Source organism: Dunckerocampus dactyliophorus, chromosome 4 (genome assembly GCF_027744805.1).
Source record: "Dunckerocampus dactyliophorus isolate RoL2022-P2 chromosome 4, RoL_Ddac_1.1, whole genome shotgun sequence".
Lineage (NCBI taxonomy): Eukaryota > Metazoa > Chordata > Actinopteri > Syngnathiformes > Syngnathidae > Dunckerocampus > Dunckerocampus dactyliophorus.
The window spans coordinates 16,178,295-16,202,777 of NC_072822.1; the positions used below are offsets into that span (position 1 = coordinate 16,178,295).

Genomic DNA, 24,483 nt, shown 5'->3' on the forward strand with positions numbered 1-24,483 from the left:
CACCCCTCCCTCCTCCCATCCATCCATCAGTGAATTGTTAGCTTGGCAGCTAGCAGCTCACCAGGCCACAGGGGCCGCCGGTGAATCCGCATCTTTCAGCCATGGCGTTGGTTACCCTGCAGCGGTCCCCGACCCCCAGCGCCGCGTCCACCGCCAGCACAGCGACGACGACAGCGGGCGAGGTTAGTTCATTCCTGGGTGGACAAATAAATAGGAATGCTCCGGTGTGTCAATGTGTTTTGTGGAGGAGAGTTGCTGGAGATTGAAGGCCGCTGTGCTCGAAGCTAACACCAGCTACCGTTAGATTCCCGTTAGCCAAGAGTGGCGAGCACCCGCTCAACCCAACACTGCTAACCATAATATAGGCTAGCAGAACCGCGGGTGAATGCCTTTTTAAAAAGACATAAGTAAAGGTTCTTTATAAATTGACTTATGTGGTTGGGGTTGAGTTAAATAGTTTATTTTGTAGCGGACCTTAGAGCGATGTAGCCAACGTTTGCTATTTAGTGACTGGACTGGTTAGCAGTGAACATGACGCTTTAATTTAATTTAAATCAATATAGATGGCAATAATGCTGCATTGCTCCCCATTTAATCTGCTATTCATCCACCGTTTCACATTTGGTGTTAGAACTAGTTGTGGTTTTACTCCATTGATTGCTAATTTTCCTATGTGAATATTAGACAGTTGGCCCAGTGGGGAAGTAATAGACCCTTCCCTACGGAAGTATTCCCAAAATGTCCCATTATGGCTTTATTGTGTCATTTATAGGATCGTGTGGTGAACTTGACGTTTATGTTAACCTCAGAATGACAGCAACTTCCCTTTTTGTATTTAGAAATACAGTTGATGCCCTCGTCTTCACTACCGGATGGGGGCGCTAATTACTAAATTTAGCAAACAGCTGACTAACGTGTACTGTAGTTTAAAACTGTACTGCATCATACAAAGGTGTTTCTTATATTTTCTTATTAAGCTGCATGAGAAGCGTAATTTTAGTATCAGCTCTCGGTATGATGCAGTGCTGATGCAAACAACCACCACAATTGTTGATACCTTTCTGTCAGACTTTTTTTTTACACTGCTTTTGTATTGGATCTTATTAGATTGTGAAGGTGATAGTGAGTGTATACTCAATCAACTCAACATGACAACATAATATTATTTCAATGTTCTTAAAACCACACAAAATGACGTGGCCTGAATCTTACATTCCTGATATTAAACATTCAGGTTACTGCTCTTATGCAGTCGTAGTTTGCATTTTAGAAAGCAGTCGCTGCTTTTATATGACCTAGTTTTATTATTTGACAAGGTGCTGGAGTGGTTGGCGCAGGCCACAGATGGTGAGTGACATGGAATAGTTAAAGCTGCTGCAGCTATGATGTCATCTACTCAAGAGGGGTGGGTGCAGTGGTGGAGTACTACTGCAGGAAAAGAGAGCGTAAACAGAAATGTAATCAATGCCAATGTTTAGTAGTCCACATTTACGTCTGTCTCACCCTAATCGAGAGTTCGATAGCATAGGATGACAAAGGTAATATGCTATACTTGAAGAATAACGATTATAAATAAACATGCCCTAAGCATTTGCATATACTGTACTATACACTCCTGATCAAAATCTTAAGACCAGTTGAAAAATTGCTAGAATTTGTATTTTGCACATTTTGATCTTAATGAGGTTTTAAGTAGAGCTACAATATGCAAAAGCAAGAAGGGGGAGTGAGACAAAAAACATTTGGAACTTGTAATTTAAACAAAATTAAGTAATTAAAGGAAAAAAATGAAATAGGTTGTTTATCACCTGATCAAAAGTTTCAGACCACAGGCTATAAAAGCCTAAATCCGCTCAAAATTGTCATTTTCTGTCAGGCATTCACACTGTCATGCCCTCCTGATGGCTAAAGCAAAGAAGTTTTCTCTATTTGAACGTGGTCGGATTGTCAAGCTGCATAAGCAAGGCCTCTCGCAGCGTGCCATTGCTGCTGAGGTTAGGCGCAGTAAGACAGTCATTAAAAAAAATTTTAAAGATCCTGAGCATTATGAAACAAAAAAGTCAAGTGGTAGACCCATTAGTTATTTTCAATAAATTACTTTTTCAAAGTGCTTTTTGTCTCACTCCCCCTTCTTGCTTTTGCATATTGTAGCTGTACTTAAAACCTCATTAAGATCCAAATGTGCAAAATGCAAATTCTAGCAATTTTTCAACTGGTCTTAAGATTTTAATCAGGTCTGTATACACACCAACCACTCCATTAGGTACACCTGCACACGCTATTTTGAGGTCAATAAAAACTGAGTTAATATCTTAGCAAAATAATCATTGATGCAGTCCACGTGTTGCATCAACACAGACTGACAGATGTACCTAATGAAATGTCCAGTGAGTGAATTTTGTTACAGTTGTACTTCTGTATCACACCATAAATATCTGTGGTGTTTGTAGTCCTGTTTAATAATTAACATGTATTGTTTTGTGTAGTTCCTGGTCAATCAGTTCTTAATGACTACATCTCATCATGAGAACTACTGTATCACAGATGAGTTTGAAATAGAATATATTGTATTGCAGGATTTTGGGAGTGAAGATGACCGGCGGATGAATCAAAGGTAAGATTCGTTTAAAATAAGTAGGGCTGTTTTCTTTAGTCAATTAATCAGAAACTTGTGTTTATTAATTGAGTAATCAGTTAGGGCCTAGACGGACCAAGTTATTATGAACCAAACACACAGGTAGTGGTTTGGCCTGCAACTAGGGCTGGGCGATATTGACCAAAACTCATATCCTGATATATATTTAGGTTAAATATCGATATACCACATATATTCCAATGTATTTTTTTAAGCAAAGTGAGTTTAGACAAACTCAAAGCCAAATATGAGTGTCACGTTGTTTTATTAAAATAAATACTACTTACTATAAATACTTTAAATGATACATTTAAAAAAAATTTAACGCCTCATGCAAGATGCACATAAAAAAACCTTATCTAAAAATAGCCTCTAAAACAAAGCAGGCCGTTCTCTTTTTTGAAGTAAATATAGAAAAAGTCAACTATCTTTTATTTATAACCTTTAGCTATGCTTAAATCCCCTGCTAGTAACAAAAGCACAAAAGAACAAAATATGAAGGAGTGCCTGGATGAAGAGGAAATTTTGAAATGTCAGCTACTCAAAATTGAACAGTAGTATTTTTTTAGGTAAACATTTTTGCACACATTTTGTGCCTGGAACACCAACCTGTCGACTGCATCAGGCTTAGCAACTGTCTGTCTTCCTTTACATTTGTGGTAGAGCTTGTCATGCTAAGTAATTGTGACCGGAAAGCTCGCTGGTCATTGTGAGTCCATAGTTTTCAGCAGGTTTTTAAAGCCTTTTTTGTTGCAACGGGGAACATATAATTAGCAATGTGATAGGACGCCTCTTTATAATAGCACACCACTTTGCTTTTCCTTTCATGAGGAACGCGGCAGACAGTGCACAGCTTCACACATTCCTCATATTGGAGTTTGTGCCAAGTTTTGGATAATCGATGAATCATCGATTAATTCTTGCAGCTGTAAAGATAAGTTTACTGTTGCACTTCTGTCGCCTGATGCATGATGGCAATGTTGATCTGTCTTTGAGCAATTTGGTGTGAATTTGGTAATGACAGCACAAGAGTTGGCATCACAAAAGAAGAAAGTTAATGAAACATCCGAATGTCTTAGCCATTTCCAATAAACTAATTAGATTTTGTGCAACAAGTATTAAGCAGTAATAGCTTGAAAATTGTTAAGGGCGTTTGCCTTTTTACTACTAAAATCTAAACATGTCATAACCATAAACCCTTTGGTAAAATTATGGTAAAATATTGTATGGAACTTGTGAGAAATGATAGTGTTCATGTTTTCAGTGCAGAATGTCCTGCCTGTTTCTGGAGTGTGGAGGACTTTTGTATGTACATATTGCAGCATTCTCTCAGTTATACTTTGACAAGTGTGTCTATATTTTCATGATGTCAATAAGCGTTTTTTCTCATTGAATAAAATACAACAGAGTATTGACTTGTTCATCTTCTTAAGTTGAGTCAGGATGCATTATAGTCAGTTTACATCTGTACTGACCGGGGATTTATTTTAAAACACATTTGGTGTCTCAGTCTAATGACGCAAGACCAAGGCGAAGTCACTTATTTAAAGAACACATAAGTCCATTATTTAAAGAGTATTCCATTGTCTACTGCTCTGTCTGGCTTCTTCTTATTTCAAGACTAAATACTGTATAAATAGTTGTCATGATAATATGAGCAGGACGTAATGCATTCTTATATTTACTACTATTTCGACAAGAGATTAGTTCTTCTTGATAAAGTGACTCTGTGGGTTCAAAAAGCAAAATGAAATCCTAATCCCAGGGCAGTTTAGGGAGTTTAGTGTTGCACAAAGGCACAGAGGTTGTGTATTGAAGGGATTTGTGCTCCATGATGATTTGCAATTTATTAATGTCGTACTCTGAAATTGTTGCCATTGTTCTGAAAATGTTTTTCAGAACTCATACTCGTGATTAGGGCTGCAACGATTATTTTTTTGTCATTTAATCGGAAGCTTGTTGTTTCGATTAATTGAGTAATCAGTTAGACCAGGGGTCGGCAACCCACAGCTTTGCAGCCGCAGTACCCTTCTTTTTGTGGCTCCCTTTGCAGAGGTGAAATATTTTTTTAACACCTGAGTAGGGAAAATGCACATTTTTGACAATAGTTAAAATATGACTATTTGTAAGTCTATAAATACATCCTAGCTGAGTTCTGACTGGTGATTGGATGTGCAAGGGAATGGGAGGTGAAGCCGGGGTGTGTCTGCCTGCGTGTGATGGGCTACTAGCGAACCGTCTGTTTTCCCCCCTCGGTAAGATAATTATAAATGCCAAAATTTAAGCATTTCAGAAGAAAATAGAGAGTTTAATTCTGCGTGGGCAGATTGTTGTCTTTGCAAACAACGCTGGCTTACTTGTATACTTGATGTGGTGAAAATTTTGCAAACAGAAAATGTTAAGATATTTTCAAAACAAGCACGCCGCATATTCTGAAAAGTAGTAATCTACATTTACATTTTTTACAATTTCCAAGTAGAACTACAGTATACATGTGTAACAGTGGTCATCCCCGCAGTCCAGCCCTGCACACGCTGGGCTCGAACCGGCGACCACTTATGTTCACTCATCGATTGTTAAGTCGAGCAGTGTTAGCCAGCGAGCCAAAAGGAACAGGCTGTCACTTCACTGTGCTACACAGTTCTTAAGGTATCAGCTAGTGAGGTTTAACCAACGTACTATCACATCCCTATTAGTTGGCATTTGAGATACATGCACACTGCACTTCTGTTTGTTGCATTCTGTTGTTGTAACAGGTAAAAGGAAAAAAACATTAAAACTATAGAACCTTTATAAACTGTGTTTTGCGGGCTCCAGACTATTTTTCTTTTGTGGTGGAGAGGGCAAAATGGCTCTTTGGCAGTCAAGGTTGCCAACCCCTTCCCAAGATGGACCAAATTAATATGAACCAAACACAGTTTGTGGTTTGGCCCACAACGTCTTTTAAGAAAAGAGGCAAAGCTGATGTGTGTGAATATCCTGTTTTGCCTAAAATACAAAGATAATAGGTAGACCTGTCAACAATTTTTTCTGGACAGAATTGTCCTACAAATGATTGTCGATAATCAATATTATTGTCAAAATCTATCCGTTATATGGCATAATAGAAAGATACTTTATTAATCTCCAAGAGAAATACAAGTACATTGTATCAAAGGCAATAAACTTAATTTCTCAAGTGTATGTAACATTGTAATTGGAATGTCAAGAGCTTTAAAAAAATAAATCAATTTAACAACATAATAAAATATTATAAAAGACAAATAAAATGGACTTTTAGCAAAAATGGCACTTAAATAAAAATCATAACCAAAAATAAAAAATAGACCCTGTCTCTATTAGGTAAAAAAAAAAACACTCCCAATAAAAAACAGACACAATAATAAAAACAATAAATAAAATAAACTATCAAGTCTCAGTAAAGAAAATTGCACTTGAATAAATAATGAACATTCGGTATTACGGTATTCCTTAACAGGAAAGCTTAACATGTAGCGAATGTGAGTGTGCACCATTTTGTGCTGTTTTGTTTATATTTACTTTGCCCACCAAACGCCTAGTAAGGGTTGACTGTCCGGATGAAGGCTCTGCTGCACCTCCAGCGGTAGCCCCCCCAGTTGGGATAACTGGACAGGATGGTTGTGTTTGAGGTGCGCATACAAGTTGGTCGTATTCCCCTTCTTCCTCGTCACGACTTTTGAACAAATGCAACATATCGGTTTGCCGGTGTTCATGCGCTCACCTTGTTCATTCTGTTTAAAACCAAAATATTGCCACACTGGAGCTGTGGCATTCGCCTTAGAAACCATCGCTTTTGTGCTTTCAGTCATGTTAGCGTATGCTTGCTCATGAGGCTAACTTGCTTCTAGCACTCTGTGTATCCACTCACTAGCAACCCCACATCCACGTACTGGGACAAAGAGGCTGAATGGCTGACAGGAGGATTCACTCTCTCCGTTCATTCCACTGTAGCACCAACAGGCACAGACAGATGCAGAGTAAACCCTCTTGTCATCCAGCCTGTGTGGTAAAGAGAGACGAGGAAAACAAACAAGCATGCATGCACGATTATCGTGACTGGCCTAGTAATAGGTCTGCGTTCATTTCGTTTATCGCAGGGGATAGGTTCCCAAAATGGCCCACAATAAGTAGAGTCCGTGAAGTAGCCAACTTTATTTTTTTACAATTATTATATATGTTTTAAGGCTGTAAAACCCCTCACCATACACTTTATATGCTTGTCTCAGATAGGCATCAACATTTTCTTACATTTCTCTCTTGTTTAAACACTCTGTATTTAATGGTGCCCGACAGCCGCAACGTCTGCCTTCCTCCTTAGTTTAGATTAATTGGATAATAATTAATTGGACAATCAATTAACCGATTTATGATTTAATTGTTGCAGCTCTACTCCTGATAGTATTCATCTGTATGGTAGTTTCTTGATCTTTGTATGGTCTATAAAATGTCTTAAATAGTGGGACATAGCTTAGGCATGATGTCAAGTTGGGAGAATGTGTCATGTACGTTTTGCAACAGTTTCTGCAATGACCCAAAGCAGCACATACAGTGATCTATGCATGATTCAAGTCCTGTCTTGCCTCAAGATTGCACCCATTGCTTAGATACTGTTGTGCTAAGTCATGCAGTTAGTAAGTAGCACATTTCATGTTTTGTAGGGTGATGGCATATTAAGGATGACTTGTATTTGACAGTATTTCTTTTTAGGAGCAGACTGTTCTGATCTTGGACACTGCATTGTTAGCAGTTTGTTGATGGACAGGTACTGTACATCACTGCCAAGTAGGAGTATTTGTTAGCTTGCTATTTGGGCCTGACCTTGACAATGATTACGAGCCCAAGGGAATGTTGGGAGGCCAACATAAACATGATGCAGGTGCCAGTGGCACTTGGCCATCTTGCTACCCTTAAGTTGTACTTACTAGGGATAAGCCGGATACTCGTTGTAGTCAAGTATCCATTACTGATTTTTGCCGAATACGAGCATGAAACGAGTACAGCTCGTCATTATCCATAATCGTGATGACAGAAAATCTTCATTATGTATTCACACTTCACGCTCTGTGATTGGCCAGTCACACACAGCAACCGACCCTGCCTAAACATATCCACAAATGCACATCAACATAACTTCTCAGCTATCAGCAGTGCACTAAACACATTGAAATAGCATACTAACAATATCATAAATTGGTGGCAATGCTAACAAGGCTAACTTAGCTCAGCAGTTAGTGACCAGCTCGGCGACTGGTTGCTTAAGGCACAGAACACATACATTTACATTTGTTTAAAGTGTTTTTTAAGATATTGTCCTTTCCAGTTTACATGTAAGTGTGATTTAAACAAGAATAGCAACAAAAAAAAATTAGATGCAGCTCGCAGGTAAGTGGTACTATTTGAGCTATCTTTAGAACTCATTTGGTCCTTTGGGGCCACCTGGTACCCGCAGGCACCGTGCTGGTGACCCGACTTAGACCACACATACATGCATAATAAAAGCGTGTTAGTGATGTTCGGAGTGTTCGTGAGTATGGTCTGTCTAGTGACAATGAGGAAGTGTCGTTGCAATGACGGATGGACTCTACATTTATTTAGTTTAGAGTTGGAAATACATATATGGTGTTTGAGTTGCACTGCTGTTGATGTGTTCAGGTCAGAATAAAGTTATAAAGGAGCGACAGACTCTGTGGGGAGCTATACTGTGCTGCTCTCTGTTGTCATAACAGAGAGCAGTGGCTTGCCATGATGCGTATGCGTTAAATACGCTAAAAAATGTAATGTAATTAATGAAATAAATTTAATGTTAACGCACTATTTTTGACAGCCCTACTAAAAACTAAGTCTTACAGATCACTTATACATATACACAGTACACATATAAATGAATAATAAACAATAGATATAGCAACTTCTGATCAATCCGTGTCGATTTCAGACTTAAAATAATGTATTGAGTTAAGCCCCGCCTGTTTCCGGTTAAACCATGCTCACTTACGGTTTATGCACCGCCCATTCCGAGTGCAGATACGAATACAGATCATTTAGATGGGTGAACAGATACAGATAGTGGTGTACTCGCTCATCCCTAGTACTTACCATCATGCATATGGATGACAATGTGTGCATGTAGTTACTGTGGTCAGAATAAGGGAAATGTTTCAGTCTTGGTGGCGCTCCTTTTCTGAAATGTAATTGATTTTATTCTCTGTGCTTATGAACAACTATAGTTCTTAATTACCTTTGAGTTAGTGGTGCCCAATAGTAAACAGTTGAAGGGAGTCACAAGTAGATCCCTCCTTTATAAGCCCACGTATAATGAGATTTGAGAGTTTTGGGTGATTGCCAGTTCTCACCACGTTTGCCATCCACACTCGGCCCAACCCTTAAGATCTGAGGAAACACTACCTTGGGTTTTGTCCATTTATAAGATGGTGTTCTTGTTTTTGTGTTTTCAAAATAAACTAAAGAAAATAAACAACTGGTCAAACATGGACATCATACAGAGAAACTCTCCATGAGTGTTTCCTGCCATCTGCAGGCTTGTCGATAGAAAGAAGTTTTTGATTGGCTGTGAAAGTGCACATTTGGTCATTTTGAATGAAAAGTCCATATTTATTAGCTTTCCCTTTTTGTCACGCAGTAGACAGGTTAGACAAGCACTGTAGTGTTAGCTTCAGGTAGAGGGTGGAAACTGCAGCATAGTCATCCGGCTGGAGACGCATACACACGCACGCTCAGAGGAGGGAGGGAGCACCAGAGGGGGTGGAATCTTTGGCTGCAGCTGTGAGCAGCACGGATGAGCCTAGACTGTCTGTCAGTCTGTCACTCAATAGTTCTTCCTATGGACATTTTTCTGAAGGCTGACAAAGAGGAAGTGGCTTGTGGATTCAACAGGATGCATCTGGTAGTCGAACCCATTCAGGAGGCCGTGATGAAGATGCTACCTTATTTTGTGAAGAATGGTGTTTTGACCCAGAGTGAGATACAGCGTATGTGAGTGAAGTTAATGATCTTTAACTGCCAACTCATTTGTCACACCAGCAAATATACAAGAAAGGCTCAGTCATAAGATCTTTTGAGTTTTAAATGATTATTTCTGTCTGTGCTTCGTTTCAATTCAATAGTTATGACTGTAACATTTGTACGTGCTCTCTAGGCCCAAAACAGACAAATTCATTATTAAATTAACTTGACACCTCTGTTACTGTCTAACAGAGCATAACTACATGAAGTTGTAATAAGGTATTTTTTTCAGCTTTTTGTGGGCCGATTAGAAGTTGTAATACGGTATTTCTTTTCAGCTTTTTGTGGGCTGGTTAGTATGTAAAAACAAAGATTTTTAAAACCACAAGCAGCGCTTGATAGGTACAAACAAGATCATAAATGGACTAGGTGGTCATCTGATACTTGAGAGAGAATTATACAGTTTTTAAGAATAAGATGGGAAGGAAAAATACTGTTTTTGGCAAACCAGCATCCTGTATGAGCAAGTAGGTCAGATTGCAGGAAATGGAACAGTCAAGAAAACATACATTGTTCGGAAGGATGATTTTAGAGTTAATGTTGCCGTGGATGTTTTGTTTTGTTTGTCCTCTTTTATACCTGAAGTACAATAATTTCTGTGTCTTTGTGAATGAGACGATAGGAGGAGCATGCTTGTGTAATGAAGTTGGGCCTGTAGTATGAAGACAATATATGAGAATACCTTTTTTCTTTCCGGTCTCCTATGGCCTTTGTGTTGACATAGGAAGAATGAGCAGAAGGAATTTACTCACCATACAGAGCATCAAGCATCTGTTTGGCCCACTTTCTGCCCTGGCTATTGCTGCTTTAGCCTCATATTTATCCGTTATTGCGCGACAGCCTTCCTGACACTTGTAAATCTAACACATCAAGTAAAACTAAATCCACCACAATGGGACAAAAGCTCTCATTTGAAAAGTGTCCACCCACTTGCATTGTTTCTGTGGGGTTTTTTTTTCCTATGGTGTCGAGGACAGAGGGAATTTATTGTGATTTCTGTGAATGAATGAATCTATGGTGGTGGTCAGAGAGGCAATAGGGCAGCCATGTTTCCATCAGTTAGGCCTTTCTTCTTGTTTCCATCAGTCTGTGACTGAGGAGTGAATGAATAATGGGTTCACTATAGGAAGCACTTTGGGTACCTTGTAAAAAGGCGCTATATACTGTAAATCTAATCCATTATTATTTTTAGGGTGGGAGGAACGAGGAGCACAGCTAAACCTCACAACCCTGTCCCGGCACTTCGCTTACACACAGGTGTTGTCCCGTCACTCTTTCGGCTCTGATACTTCCTCCAAAGGCCGAAAATTGCCAGGTCGACTTCGTCCCCCCCATTCTGTGTTGATGCAATTGATATGGAACAGTTACACACAAAAATGACTTTTACATGCAGTGTGAAAGAGGATAATGAGGCCATCAGTTGTTAAACAAGGCATCGATATTTTCTTTTTCCATTTTTGTAATAGGGAGTCTCCATACATATAGCATATATTTGTCTTTTAATTGTGAGTGTCTGATAAGACTTAATGCTAAATTGCCATTACTGGAGAAAAGTTAATTGCATAATTTTTCTTAGTTTTCTGAATTATGAGAGTCTGTGACTTTGCAGGGCATAGTTTCTCATAGAGAAACAGGACGAGGCCTGTTTCTTTCGAGCTGTTAAGTTTGAATATTAACAGCTCTGAGTTGAATGACGGTACCTTTTCAACTGTGTTTTATGCATCAGTCTTTCATAATTCCTGCTTTACAGCGTGTACCTGCCGTTCAGCAGTTCTGAACTTTCCTAATGATGTCATTGTTTGCGTGCACAGTGGGTGGATACCATATTTCTTCCAGGTTCACCGATGAATGTGCTTGCATTTATTTTCAAAGAAGTGGAATGACTTAAGTCAGCCTGGAGGAAATGTTTCTCTACTTTTTTTTATTGCAGTTTCTATAACTTGTCATCTTGTTGACAACTCCTAAGCCAAACTTGAAAATACCATGATTTATACTGGCAGGTGTGAACAGTTAATTGCCCTTGTTGTGATGCCAACTCGTTGTGATGTCACTCGCGGCTGTGCTCGGAGGACAAATAACCGGAACCAAAAACTGTAGTAGTCTTCAGGCGTCTTCACTCCACTGGTGTGTTACCTGAGCAGCAGCAGAGAACTGTGATTTATGCTCAAAACATTTTCTGTTATCAGCCTATCTGAAACCCTCCTTTTCAACATGGAATTCTTCAGGTGACTCATGCTCTACTTGTCAATCTCACTTGCCGACTTCTTCAAAGGGCTTTAATTTTATTGTTGCGCTTATCAGCACAAAAATGAGCGTAATTTTCCAATTAGTTACTAGTTGTTTAAAATGCTAGAAAATTGCCGACACACCTAGACAAGAAAGATCTACATAAACACACCTTTATTTAAACAGGCATATTTTTTTAATATAAAAATGTATAAATGGAACATAATTAGTGTGGTTTATAACTGGATTTCTCAGCATTTTCAGCTAAAGATTTATACTTCTGATTCCTTTATGGCAGTGTTTCCCACCCTTTGTTGAGCCAAGGCACATACAGGTGGTTCTCCGTTTACAACGTTACGTATTACAACATTTCGTGGTTACAAATGTGCTCTCATAATATTCATTTTTGTCTGTAAACACAGGACTTTCTCAAGAACTAGTTACAGTGCGGTGAAATAATACAGTATGCCTGTGCAGCTACACTGAGGAAGGATTAAATTGCATATTGGTTAACTTCTTGCACTTCATTATGTTTCCCAAACAGCAGTGCGCCAAACAAAACCAAACCAAACCAACCCAAACAAAAATGTATGCATGGCAATATATGGGTGCATAATACATTATCTGTGTGAAATTGAATGAGGTCCCGCAGCACACTAATGTGCCACAGCACAGTGGTTGGGAATCACTTCTCTACGGGGCCCAAACTTACAAAAATCTATCATGTGTTCCTCTTAGATTGGTATATTCTTTAAAAAAAAAATAAAAATAAAATAGCTTACGGCGCTGTACAGCATACTCTTGACAATAGGCAAGCCAAAGCCTAAGTTTGGGAAAGACTGGTATGTAGCATTATATCTCAAAAGTCATGTAAGTTTTTTGATCTGTAACATTTAATAATCATAATTGAGGTCTCTTTTCTATTTTACAGCCTGAGTGAGAGCTTCTTCATGGTGAAGGGGGCTGCACTCTTCCTACAGCAAGGGAGCTCTCAGCAGGGCCAAAAAGTGCATCCTCACCACAAACATGCAGGTCAGAACCACAAGACCACAATAAGTCAGGCCCGTGTCCCATTTGTTTCCCTAAACAGTGGTTCTGATCTCAGCTATCTGTTTGTCAGACTGATCATGCTGTTCAGCTCGGGCAGATTAGTCCCTCCATCCTGTGCACGGTAGCACAGAAGGGAGAAATTGTGTTGAAATTAATAGGGTTTATTGTTCATTTGTCCTATGAATTGACTGTGTTTATAGTATGTTAGATGTAATCATTTGCTCCTTTTCCCCTAAGCATTTTTTGGGGTGGCTGGTCTATTCTTTCATTTGCAAACAACAGCCAACTACTAGCTTGACAGCACTATGCAAACGGACAAAGTGTGATCATACAGAACAACAGTCTTACTCATGGTGCGAAACAAAAAATAAACATCACAACACGTAAGAAGTAAGTTAAAACACAAAAGACCATTCTATGTGGTAACAACGCACGCACGCACGCCAGCCAGTCTTCTTATGGAGACTGCTTTCAGTGTCAAAGTGTAGGAAAAAAACCTTAAATATTTCCAACATTCGAGCACACGTCTGACACAGGAAATCCATCCATCCATTTTCTATGCCGCTTCTCCTCAATAGGGTCGCGTTGGTATGCTGGAGCCTATCCCAGCTGACTTTGGGCGAAAGGCGGGGTACACCCTGGACTGGTCGCCAGCCAAACGCAGGGCACATATAGACAAACAAGCATTCACACTCACATTCATACCTATGGACAATTTAGAGTCGCAAATTAACCTAACATGCATGTTTTTGGAATGTGGGAGGAAACCGGAGTACCCGGAGAAAACCCACGCACACACAGGGAGAACACACAGAAATGCCCAACGGTGATTCGAACCCAGGTTTTCCTGATCTCCTGACAGTGACTGTGTGGCCAACATGCTAACCACTAGACCACCATGCGGCCCAACAATTTTATTCAATTTTATTTTTCTTGCTTTAAAGTTACATGTTTGTTGGTGCTTAGTCATTGTTACCACATAGAATGGTCGTTTGTGTTGTGTTAACTTACTTCTTACTTGTTGTGCTGTTTATTTTTTGTTTCGCACCATGAGTAAGACTGTTGTTCTGTATGATCACACTTTGACCGTTTGCACAGTGCTGTCAAGCTAGTAGTTGGCTGTTGTTTGCAAATGAAAGAATGTCCTAATCAAGCTGAAGTGCCACTGCATCATGCCAACTACTGGCTGGTTGAAACAACAATCTATTCCGTTCCATATTATTGTGTGAATGCGGGCAGATGGTGCCAAATCTAGAAAAAAGAATGGGCTAAATCTTTTTGTGAAATTTATGTCAAAATTTTATTGTGGAGGGCCGCCACTGCCATAGGTGACAGGTTTGTCCATCGTGTCTGTCACCTTGCCAGATATCACACTAAAATGTTTGGCTGTGGAAACAGATTTGAGACTTGGCAGTAACTGTGGCCTGCTGGGAAAGACAGACTATGAATGCTGCAAATGTTTGCAAAAGTATAAAGGTCGTTCACCTTGAAGGGAATTGGAAAATTCCTTCTAATTGATACTTATCAAACTACTTACTTTTGGAGTTGGTTTTGTTGCATGGAAGTCCAAATTCTCAGTCAAAGTGCTCATTCAGCTTGTCTGAACCTTTCACATAAACAACAGACACATGATACATAGTTCTTTTGATTTTTCTGCTTATGTGTTGGACTGTGACTGGTCAAAGCTGTTATTGTACAGGCCCCATGCCAACTTGGCTGCCTTCAAGCCATGTGAACTAAGGTCATGAATTCTCTTTCACGCATAACTGTCTAATCCACTTGAATTCATACAAAACATACTTCAAAAGTCTACACCAGATCACATTAATCAGAAACATATTGTCTGTGTAGTTGCATTTGTCATATTTCGTGAATGTTGGCACAGAGCTTGGAAAGAATTTCCTTTTCATTATAGTATGTACCCACAGCATCTTTAACATGGTACAAGATTGATGCATTGTAATGATGCTGCTTGACATCTTAACACATTGATACAACATATTTTTAACAGTATGTCTTGTTTTTCATGAATCTGTTGGGACCTGATGCTGGAAGTGACGAGTTGCATTGCACGTGATCAAACAGTTGTGGACTTTCTGTTTCATGCCAAAGGCTGTAATTAAACCTGTCTTGGCTGTCATGGTTTGGTCATTGGTTGTGACATATAACGCTAGTTTACCATCAACACCTGCCTCTCATTGCCGTTAGTCCTGTACACCCTGTTTTACATTCCAGTTGCCACTGACATGGAAGGATGAAACAAATTGTTTGTTCATTGTGGTTATTGCAGCCCATGTTACTATGTTCCTGTTAAGAGATGTTATTTCTGATCTTTCTTAACAGGGGACTTACCTCAACACCTGCAGGTGATGATTAACATTCTTCGTTCAGAGGACCGGATCAAACTGGTGAGGAACATGAGTGTATCAACACACATAAAAACAAAACACACACACATGCCAGTGACTAATCTGCCAGGCTAGTCTTTAGAATGCTATTTATTGTGTGCTAAATACACTCTACCTGTTCACTGTAATTATTAGTTGTGAGAGCAAGTTTGAACACATTTAGGAGAACATGACCACATGTTTTCCGCCGTGTGTGTCAGGAAGTTCATTCATTCTATCATTCATGCTGTCATTTGACCAACTTTACTCATTGAACTATGACAAATAACTGGCAATTTTATTTACTGATATTGCATGCAATTCGGTGTGTCGCTCTAAAAATAAAGGGGTGTGCTTTCACCACCCCGGCATGAATTTTAACTATAACATCACTTTGAAATGAATGCACATTGTGTGTCCCTGAGTAGGCGGTGCGGCTGGAGAGTGCGTGGTTAGATCGTGTGCGATACATGGTAGTTTTGTACACCAGTGGACGGCAGGACACAGAGGAGAACATCCTACTGGGAATCGACTTTACTAACAAAGACTGGTGAGATGACCACTGTGGGATGTGCCACACTGAATAACACCCATTTTGTGTGTGTGTGTGTGGGATTTTTACTTTTAGCTTGTTTCCAATAGCTATTCTGTCATTTTTATCCTCAGTCATCTTTTTCTTTTGTATTGATCTATTTTGCTGATGTAGCAAAAATAAAATAATGTCATTCTCTTTCTTCTGCCAGCAAAAGTTGTTCAATTGGCATGGTGCTGCCTCTGTGGAGTGACACTAAAATACATCTGGATGGAGATGGGTAAGTTTGACTCCAATTGTGAGCCTAGAGTCCACAGATTATATATTTGTCCATGTGCCAGTAATGGTTCCCTATACTGAATGACACTCCAGCTTGAGTGACCATCTGTTTTGTTTGTACTTCAGGGGCTTTACTGTGAACACGGCAGGGCGGACTCATGTCTTCAAACCTGTATCAGTGCAGGCTATGTGGTGAGGAATCTCTGGTGCCATGGTGGCAGTCTTCAGCAGTATACTTTCATGAAACAGCACAACAAATCTGATTTGCATATGACAACACTCTGCAGCTGATGAGGCTGCTTGAGACTGGGGCTAATGCAGTCTGCCCCCTGCTGGCTCCGAGATGTGCATGTAGTTTTGTGCACATAACATATTTGTCTGAGTTTAACTGGTATGGATGAGAACTGTCCGTGACCTTTTCAATTTTTTAACCACCGCAAACTAGGTCCGCTCTCCAAGTGCTGCACAAGGCATGCGAGGTGTCCCGCAGATACAACTACTTCCCTGGGGGTATGGCTCTCACTTGGATGGGATACTATGAAAGCTGCATCGCTTCAGAGCAGAGCTGCATCAATGAATGGAACACCATGAAGGACTTGGAGTCCACACGTCCAGACTCTCCTACCATGTTTGTTGACAAGTGAGTCATCATAAAATTAGATGATGATAGTGTGTAAAGGCTATTCTGTAGGGCTGCAACAATATAAGTATCCGTATCAAACTGTTCAATACAGTGATCTTGAATTGATACCACTAGGAATTGCAAGATACTGTAAAGCAAGTCACAAATGTCACATGTCAGTCAGCTGACGTCAGAGCCCCCTGTGAAATCCCCGCAGGCGAAGCAATCAGTGGCTTCTATTGTGGCTGGCTGCAGACGCCATGTCAAGTGGCACGCAAAACTGCATTTTGCATCTTTATCATGCAAATTCCCGATAATGTTGCTATTATTTTATGATGAACTGAAAAATGTTTGTATGACTTAAGTCATTTTGAATTGATTTTATGGATTTAATCATTGTTATGTTTAATAGCATACTGGATGTTTACATTAACTGTGGAAATAATGAACGCTACATAGTTTGACACATCATTGAAAATATGAACAGATCTATTGATGAATTCCATCCAGCCGTCCATTGTCTTTCGCTTATCCGGGTCACGGGGACAGCAGTCTCAGTAGGGAAGTCCAGACTTCCCGGCACCCGGCCACCTCTTCCAGTTCCACTGTGAGACATAACCCCTCCAGTGTGTCCTAGGTCTGCCCCGGGGCCTTCTCACAGCTGGGCACGCCCGGAACACCTCACCAGGGAGGCGTTGGGAAGGCATCCGGACTAGATGCCCGAACCGCCTCAACTGGCTCCTTTCGATGTGAAGGAGCAGCGGCTCTGCTCTGAGCCCCTCCCGGATGACAGAGCTCCTCACCCTATCTCTTAATAGTGAGTCCCTCCACCCCCATGGAGGAAACTCATTTCAGCCGCTTGTATCCGCAATCTCGTTCTTTCGGTCACGACCCAAAGCTCATGACCATAGGTGAGGGTGGGAACATAGATCGACCGATAAATCAGTTCTCTTTTCACCACGATGGTCTGGCACAAGAGCATTACTGCAGAGGCTGCACCGATCCGCCTGTCGACCTCACGTTCCAACCTTCCCTCACTCGTGAACAAGACCCCGAGATACTTGAACTCCTCCACCTGGGGCAAGACCTCATTCCCAACCGAGAGGGTGCATCCACCCTTTTCCGACTGATAACCATGGCCTTGGATTTGGAGGTGCTGAGTCTCATCCCAGAAGCTTCACACTCTGAAAACCGCCCCAGTAAACGCTGAAGGTCACAGCCCGATGAGGCCATCAGGACCACATCGTCAGGAAATAGTACAGATGAGATCCTAATGCCCCGAACTGGACTCCCTCGATGCCTTGGCTGCGCCTAGAAATTCTGTCCGTGAAAATTATTAACAGAATTGTGAAAAAGGGCAGCCTTGGTGGAGGCCAACGTTTACCAGAAACAGGCTCGACTTACTGCTAGCAATGCGAACCAGGCTCCTCTCCGGTTGTACTGTACAAGGACAGAATGGCATGTAGTAGTGCCCAACCAACTGTCCGCGTTCGTGTTCTCAGACTCTGCTTCCTCTTGGAAAATATGTCAGTGGGATTGAGAAGAGCCTCAAAGTATTCCTTCCAGTGTTCGACTATATCCTCAGTCGAGGTCAGCAGACTCCCATCCCCACTGTAAACAGTGTGGACCCGGCACTGCTTCCCCTTTCTGAGGTGTCGGACGGTTTGACAGAACCTCGTCGAGGTTGATCGAAAGTTGTGCTCCATGGCCTCACAAAACTCCTCCCACACCCGAGTTTTTGACAAAGCTGCATGCTGCTTGGCCTGCCGATACTTATCAGCTGCTTCATGAATTTTGTGTAATGAAAAAAAATCTTTAGTGCCATATTGAGTTGAAACTTTCCAATTCCAATACCACACCAAATACAAGTTCAACAAGGCATGAAAATTATTTTTTTGTATCAAAAAGATGTCGAATTGTGACACAAAAGTATTGAATTTAACCAAACCGTGAATGGTCTGTCTTGTTGCACCTCTACTATACTAATCACTTTTAAACAAATAGAGAATGTTAGTCATGTTATTTTATTATCTCCTGCTTGTCAAAACTAAATGAAAACTAATCTCTGACAGGCCTTCAGAAAGGGAAAGGACAGAGTGCCTTATTAAAGCCAAACTCCGAAGCATCATGACGTGCCAGGATCTTGAGAATGTCACATGCAAACAGGTAACTGACTTACACAGGATTACAACCTGTTTTCATTTCTTTTCTTTTTTTTTTAAATTTCTTTCTACATGTTTCCCCCCCTTGTTTAGGACTACACTACTGGATATTTTTTAATTGTATTATTTTGACAAAGATTATGTGCACATTTTACTGTTGGCTGTATAGTACTTTTCCTCTCGCAAGTATTATCATATCTTAAGTTTGGTCAAGAATTACAGAATGTACTGCAGACTATACACCTTCTTAGGCAATTAAACTTTATCATACACTTTTTGATTTGACCACAGAGTACCACATTGCTTGTTCCTAGAGCAGCTATAAACGAATTTATGCAAACATTTGTGTATTTCATGTAAAAATAAAAAGTCAAGCTGTGATAAAAACTCACCTGGGGACTCGACAAGATGAACACTGTGTTGTTCATGATAATATATTTTTTCCCAGATTCGCACTGAATTGGAGCAGCACATGAACTGCAACCTGAAGGAGTTCAAAGAGTTCATCGACAACGAGATGTTATTGATTTTGGGCCAGATGGACAAAGCAACACTCATCTTTGACCACGTCTACCTGGTAGGACAGCTGATGCTGAATCGCCAAATGGTCTCAAGAGCATAATATGCATAGTCTCTTCTGTTACTTCTTACTTTGTAGGGCTCTGAATGGAATGCCTCCAATTTGGAAGAGCTGCAAGACACAGGGTGATTTATTTGATGTTGTAGAGGGCCTGTGATAGTCCACACATGCAAAACATATTCACATTGTGATCTGAGCAAGAAAGAATGTTGGGGAATTACCTTTATCTCTCTTCCCGCAGGGTGGGCTATATCCTCAATGTTACCAGGGAGATAGACAACTTCTTTCCAGGCACATTCAGTTATCACAACATACGTGTGTATGATGAAGAGGCCACTGACCTGCTGGCTCATTGGAACGATACGTACAACTTCATTGTTAAAGCAAAGTGAGTCCCGGTGGAACAGAAAACATCTTGCCCATCTATAATATACTATAATCAGTTCATTCTGACATGTTGTTTTCACAAGAGAGATGGTCATTGTGAGCAATGTAGAAAAACTTGCTCTTCACATTTGTCTAAGAACACAAATATCCGATATTTCCAACAGCTCCATGTTCATTGGGTTGGTCAGTCTGATTATTTATTGTACAGGGTATCTGCGGGGTCTTTAAAAGTTTAAGATCCAATAGCTTGAATTTATCTAAAATCTTGTAAAATGTCTTAAATATCATTTTGAAAGGTCTTTTTAAATGCATTAACATGACTTTTTTTAATTTAAAACATGCAGAAACTTCAGTCTCAGGAAAACTGCACTTTTTTGGGAATTTTGCCCATCATCCACAATCCTCATGTGAGACTTGAACACACGTCTTTTTCTTTTTTATGTGTTCCAAAGATATAAAAACAGATAAAAAAAAAAGACAGCTATAAAGCTTTCTGAAAAAAACGTCCTCCATTTGACCTATATATTAACAATGTTACAGCGACATTGTTATTATTATTGTTATTGACATTGTTACGCCGAAGACCTATGTTAGTGGCGTAGTGACACCTCGCCACACCAAACCGGCTAGCCACTAGCTGTCTAGCCACTCGCCGGCTAGCAAGTAGCTTCAAGGTGGCAGTACCTCTGGAGGTGAATGTATGCAATACATCAATGGCACTGTGGATAACGTTTACTGATGGCATCTTTAACCTTTTCCCCCACAGAAAGAACCACTCCAAGTGTCTAGTGCACTGTAAGATGGGTGTCAGCCGCTCTGCTTCCACAGTCATTGCTTATGCTATGAAAGAATACAGCTGGTCACTCGAGAAGGCATACAACTTCGTCAAGGAAAAGAGGAGCATCACACGGCCTAACCCAAGTTTCATGCGACAGCTGGCAGAGTACGAAGGAATCCTTGATGCAAGGTACAGTGCATTTCTTGACATGTGCCTGTAGTTTTGAGCTTATTTGTCAGATTTGAACTTTTATTTTATCTATACATTCAGCAAACAGCGGCATAACAAGTTGTGGCATCCGGACGCAGACTGTGAGATGGCAGAAGGCCAGCAGGGCTTGGCCCAGTGCTGTGGTGAGGAAGAGGCAGACCACCTCACCCCAGAGCCAGGGATGTCTCCCTGTTGTGAAGATGCGATGCCTGATAAAGGTGCAATGTGCCCTTCCCCCTGCCGAAAAGTGGCACTGGAGATCGACCCGGCCTACAACAATTATTATTTCCGCCGGCTCTCTGACTCTGCCCTAGACAGTGAGCCCTCAACGCCTGTGCGTGGGCCCCCTCTCCTGGGTATGGAGAAGGTCTATATTGAAATCGAGGATGTTGAGCGAGATGCTCTGCTGGACGATGAAGCATTTGATGGGCGTGAAGGTCTGGGGCTTCTCTCTTTTGGGTCTACAACAGAGGGCACTGCAGCCCAGACATGCAATCGTGGCCCAGAGCCCCTGGAGGAGCTGCGATTGCGCTTGGAGTTTAGCACTGTTGAGGAAGAAGATGAGGAAGATGTGCAAAAGGAGGAGGCAGAAATGGAGGTACTAATGCAGCCAGATGATGGAGGGGGTGGGGACGGAGGTGGAGTAGCAGATGAAAGCCAAGATGTGGAGGTAGAAGGGGATGCGGAGGTTAACAGCATGGACCTGGCGACCCTGAATGAGAATTCCAACAATAACAACTGTTTGAGCTCACAAGAGGACTTCAATGTAAGTTTGTATTTACTGGAATTTAGGCATTGTATTGTCATATGTCCTACTGACATTCCAAACTTTTTTTTTTTTTAGGGAAAAGCCACCCCTCTTGAAGCTGATGTGTCTTTATTAAAGGATGTTTCTCCAACTTCCCTTTCAAATCCTTGCCTTAAGCCCAGTCCTCCTCATCTCCCAAGTGCTCCATTTCTGCTATCACAGACCTCTTCTGAAGACCTTCAGTGTTCACTTGGACTTCTGTCTCTATCTGATGGTGCCAACTTTGCTTCCCTTTGTTCTACAGTTGTCCCACAGCAGCCAGCAGACTCTCTTCATGTTGGAGGGGTCAATGACTGCGGTGATATGTTGCGTGTAAGCATAGAGACCGAGAGAAGGAACTCTGCAGGCTCTTCAGAGGCTCTCCCTGAGCTGATGACAATGGAGTTAGACAAAGATACACCTGCTATGGCTTGCTACCAGCAAAAGGAGACCCTAATGGAGCTGCGGAGGTCAGGGGTAGTGCGCCGCCACACAGAGAGACTGGAGAGACTTTCGGGTTTGACTCAGGAGAGCCTGCACTCCCTGAAGCCTTTGCACGATTGCCAAATGCAGAAGAAGTTTAACACAGAGGAGGAAGAAGACGTTGGCTTTACTATGGATTTTATGAAATCGTCTATGCCGTGCCAAGTACGGTTGGAGCCCCTGGTGGTTCCACTCACAAATGAAGCCTTGTTTGGTGTGGTGGGGTCGGGGGTTCTCACCCCTGCCTCCTCACCTCACGGCTCCACGCTTACGCGCAGCTCCAGCAGTGACAGTCTGCGAAGCGTAAGAGGAAAGCCCGGCCTCGTGCGTCAGAGAGCGCAGGAGATCGAGACACGGATGCGTCTGGCGGGCCTTACCGTGCCGTCTAGACTCAAACGGTCCAACTCACTTGCTAAGTTGGGCAACCTCAATCTATCTTCTGACGACCTGTGCTCCGCCTGCTCTTCAGATGCAGGAACATTACTGCTCCTATCACTGTCCCCAGAGCCAGACCAAGGCCAGGAATGGGAGCTCCCCACCACCCCTGCTCAAACCCGGCCCTGTAAGGACCTGCACACTCCAGAGAGAGCTCTAACGGGGGAGCACAAAAGCTGACACACCCAGTGGATCTTGGTGGTACTCCAGCTCACCCTCATCTCTCACCCTGCAGAGCTGTAGAGTGGTACAGATAAAGGAAAGAAAAAAGAAGTTGAGTTTAAGACAGAAAAAAATCGGTAACTATCATATGAAGCGTTCACTTATTTGCCACATTGTTTAATCTGCTTTTGACACTGAAAGTCATATTGCTGTGTCTGACAAGTAAAGCCATCAGTGGTTTGGAAAACAAGTGCCTTATGTTTGAGACCAGAGGCACAAAGTTTTGGGCAGAATGACAAGAGGATAAGAGAAGAGCCTTTAATTCACAGACCTAAGTACCTTGTATGTACTGAAATATGGTATGGTATCCATCAGCACTTATTTTTTTACCAGTCTGGTACAAAGTAGTATTGTGCATCGATAAACCTGATCTTTTCCTGTCAGAGAGCGTAGTTGTGAAATTGTTCATAATTGTAGTTGTTTACTATACTTGATTTTGTTTTAGATGCCATAGGCCTTCATGTTGAATTCATGGAGAGCTAATTCTCAGATGAGCATCAGGCTCGCCGAAGTTGAGATAAGATTCTGAAATTGATGTGTGACTAAATTTGAGCTTGAGTGTGTGAATGGAATGGAAAGTGGAGAGTGGCTTTTCACTGTTTTCAACAAATATCAGAATAATTTCTGATTATTTTGTTCCTTTGCACTGCTTTTTTATTGTGTATAATGATACACAACAAGCTATCTTCCAAAATAACAATGTTATCAACCTCATTCCCTCAGTGATCTTGGGAGAGCAGTCATGCTGTGTGGCTTGAAATCATAACACAACTGTAATGTAACATCCAGGATTTTGCATCATTTCATATATCATTTTTTTCTGTTTTCTGAATAGTTTGACAACTCAATAAGTCATCCATGAGGATTGCCAACATTGAAGTCATCATATTTAAATGTGATAAACCAAAGCTATGGCTGTCTCATCAAACAAACTGTACAGTGTAATCCTCATGTCAATCATGTATGTATTTAAATGCTGTCACATTGTTTTGCACATTTGGGAGAGATGGAAAATACTCCAGGGAGTTGTTGGGCTTATAGCTGGTAGGCTTTTATGCTCATATCCAGTTTTTAAACCACCATCACAATAGGTTACATACTATTTTTTGGTAAAAAGGTTCTTTTTATATACTTACATATGCAGTAATTTTTGTACTGTACATTGCTGTAGTTTGAATGCATATTGCACTTTTTATGTTAAATATTGTACTGTGTGTGTTAATTATGGAAATAAACATGTCTTTTTCATGATGTACTGTGGATTGTGGAACTGTGAGAATTGTAATTGCTAGCAGAAATGAATATGTACTGCAGCCTTCAGGAAAGTAAGTAAGGAACAGCCATGGAAGGAGGATTACTTTACACACCCGAACACCCGAACGCCACAGCTGTTGGCTTTAGGATCTTTCTAAATGGGAAAAGTGCCATGCATAAACCTTATTAAATGTTTGGCCGGTGCACTGACTTTGATGGTGTACGCGTGTGTTTTGTACATCATTACATCATCTTGTTGTCATCTGTGTGCTTTGGCAGGAGAGCTTTATTCCAAATAGCCAGGTTATATAACATTTAGCCTCCCCTCCCTGTTTGCATGACATCAATGAATGACTTAAGTTACACGCTCTTGTTGCTCCTGCACCGTATGACCGTGCGTGTCTTTCTAG

At 41.0% G+C, this 24,483-nt stretch overlaps 1 protein-coding gene across 1 annotated transcript; it reads left to right on the top strand.

Moving 5' to 3' along the window:
- The first annotated feature begins 34 nt into the window (after positions 1-34).
- Positions 35-24,483, top strand: ssh1a (slingshot protein phosphatase 1a). The gene is made up of 15 exons (XM_054774323.1): positions 35-182; positions 2,577-2,614; positions 12,837-12,937; positions 15,299-15,363; positions 15,771-15,892; positions 16,086-16,154; positions 16,280-16,345; positions 16,599-16,793; positions 18,848-18,941; positions 19,386-19,514; positions 19,596-19,642; positions 19,759-19,905; positions 20,671-20,871; positions 20,953-21,658; positions 21,737-24,483. The coding sequence occupies exons 1-15, from the start codon at positions 102-104 to the stop codon at positions 22,775-22,777; spliced, it is 3,102 nt and encodes a 1,033-aa protein (XP_054630298.1). The 5' UTR covers positions 35-101; the 3' UTR covers positions 22,778-24,483.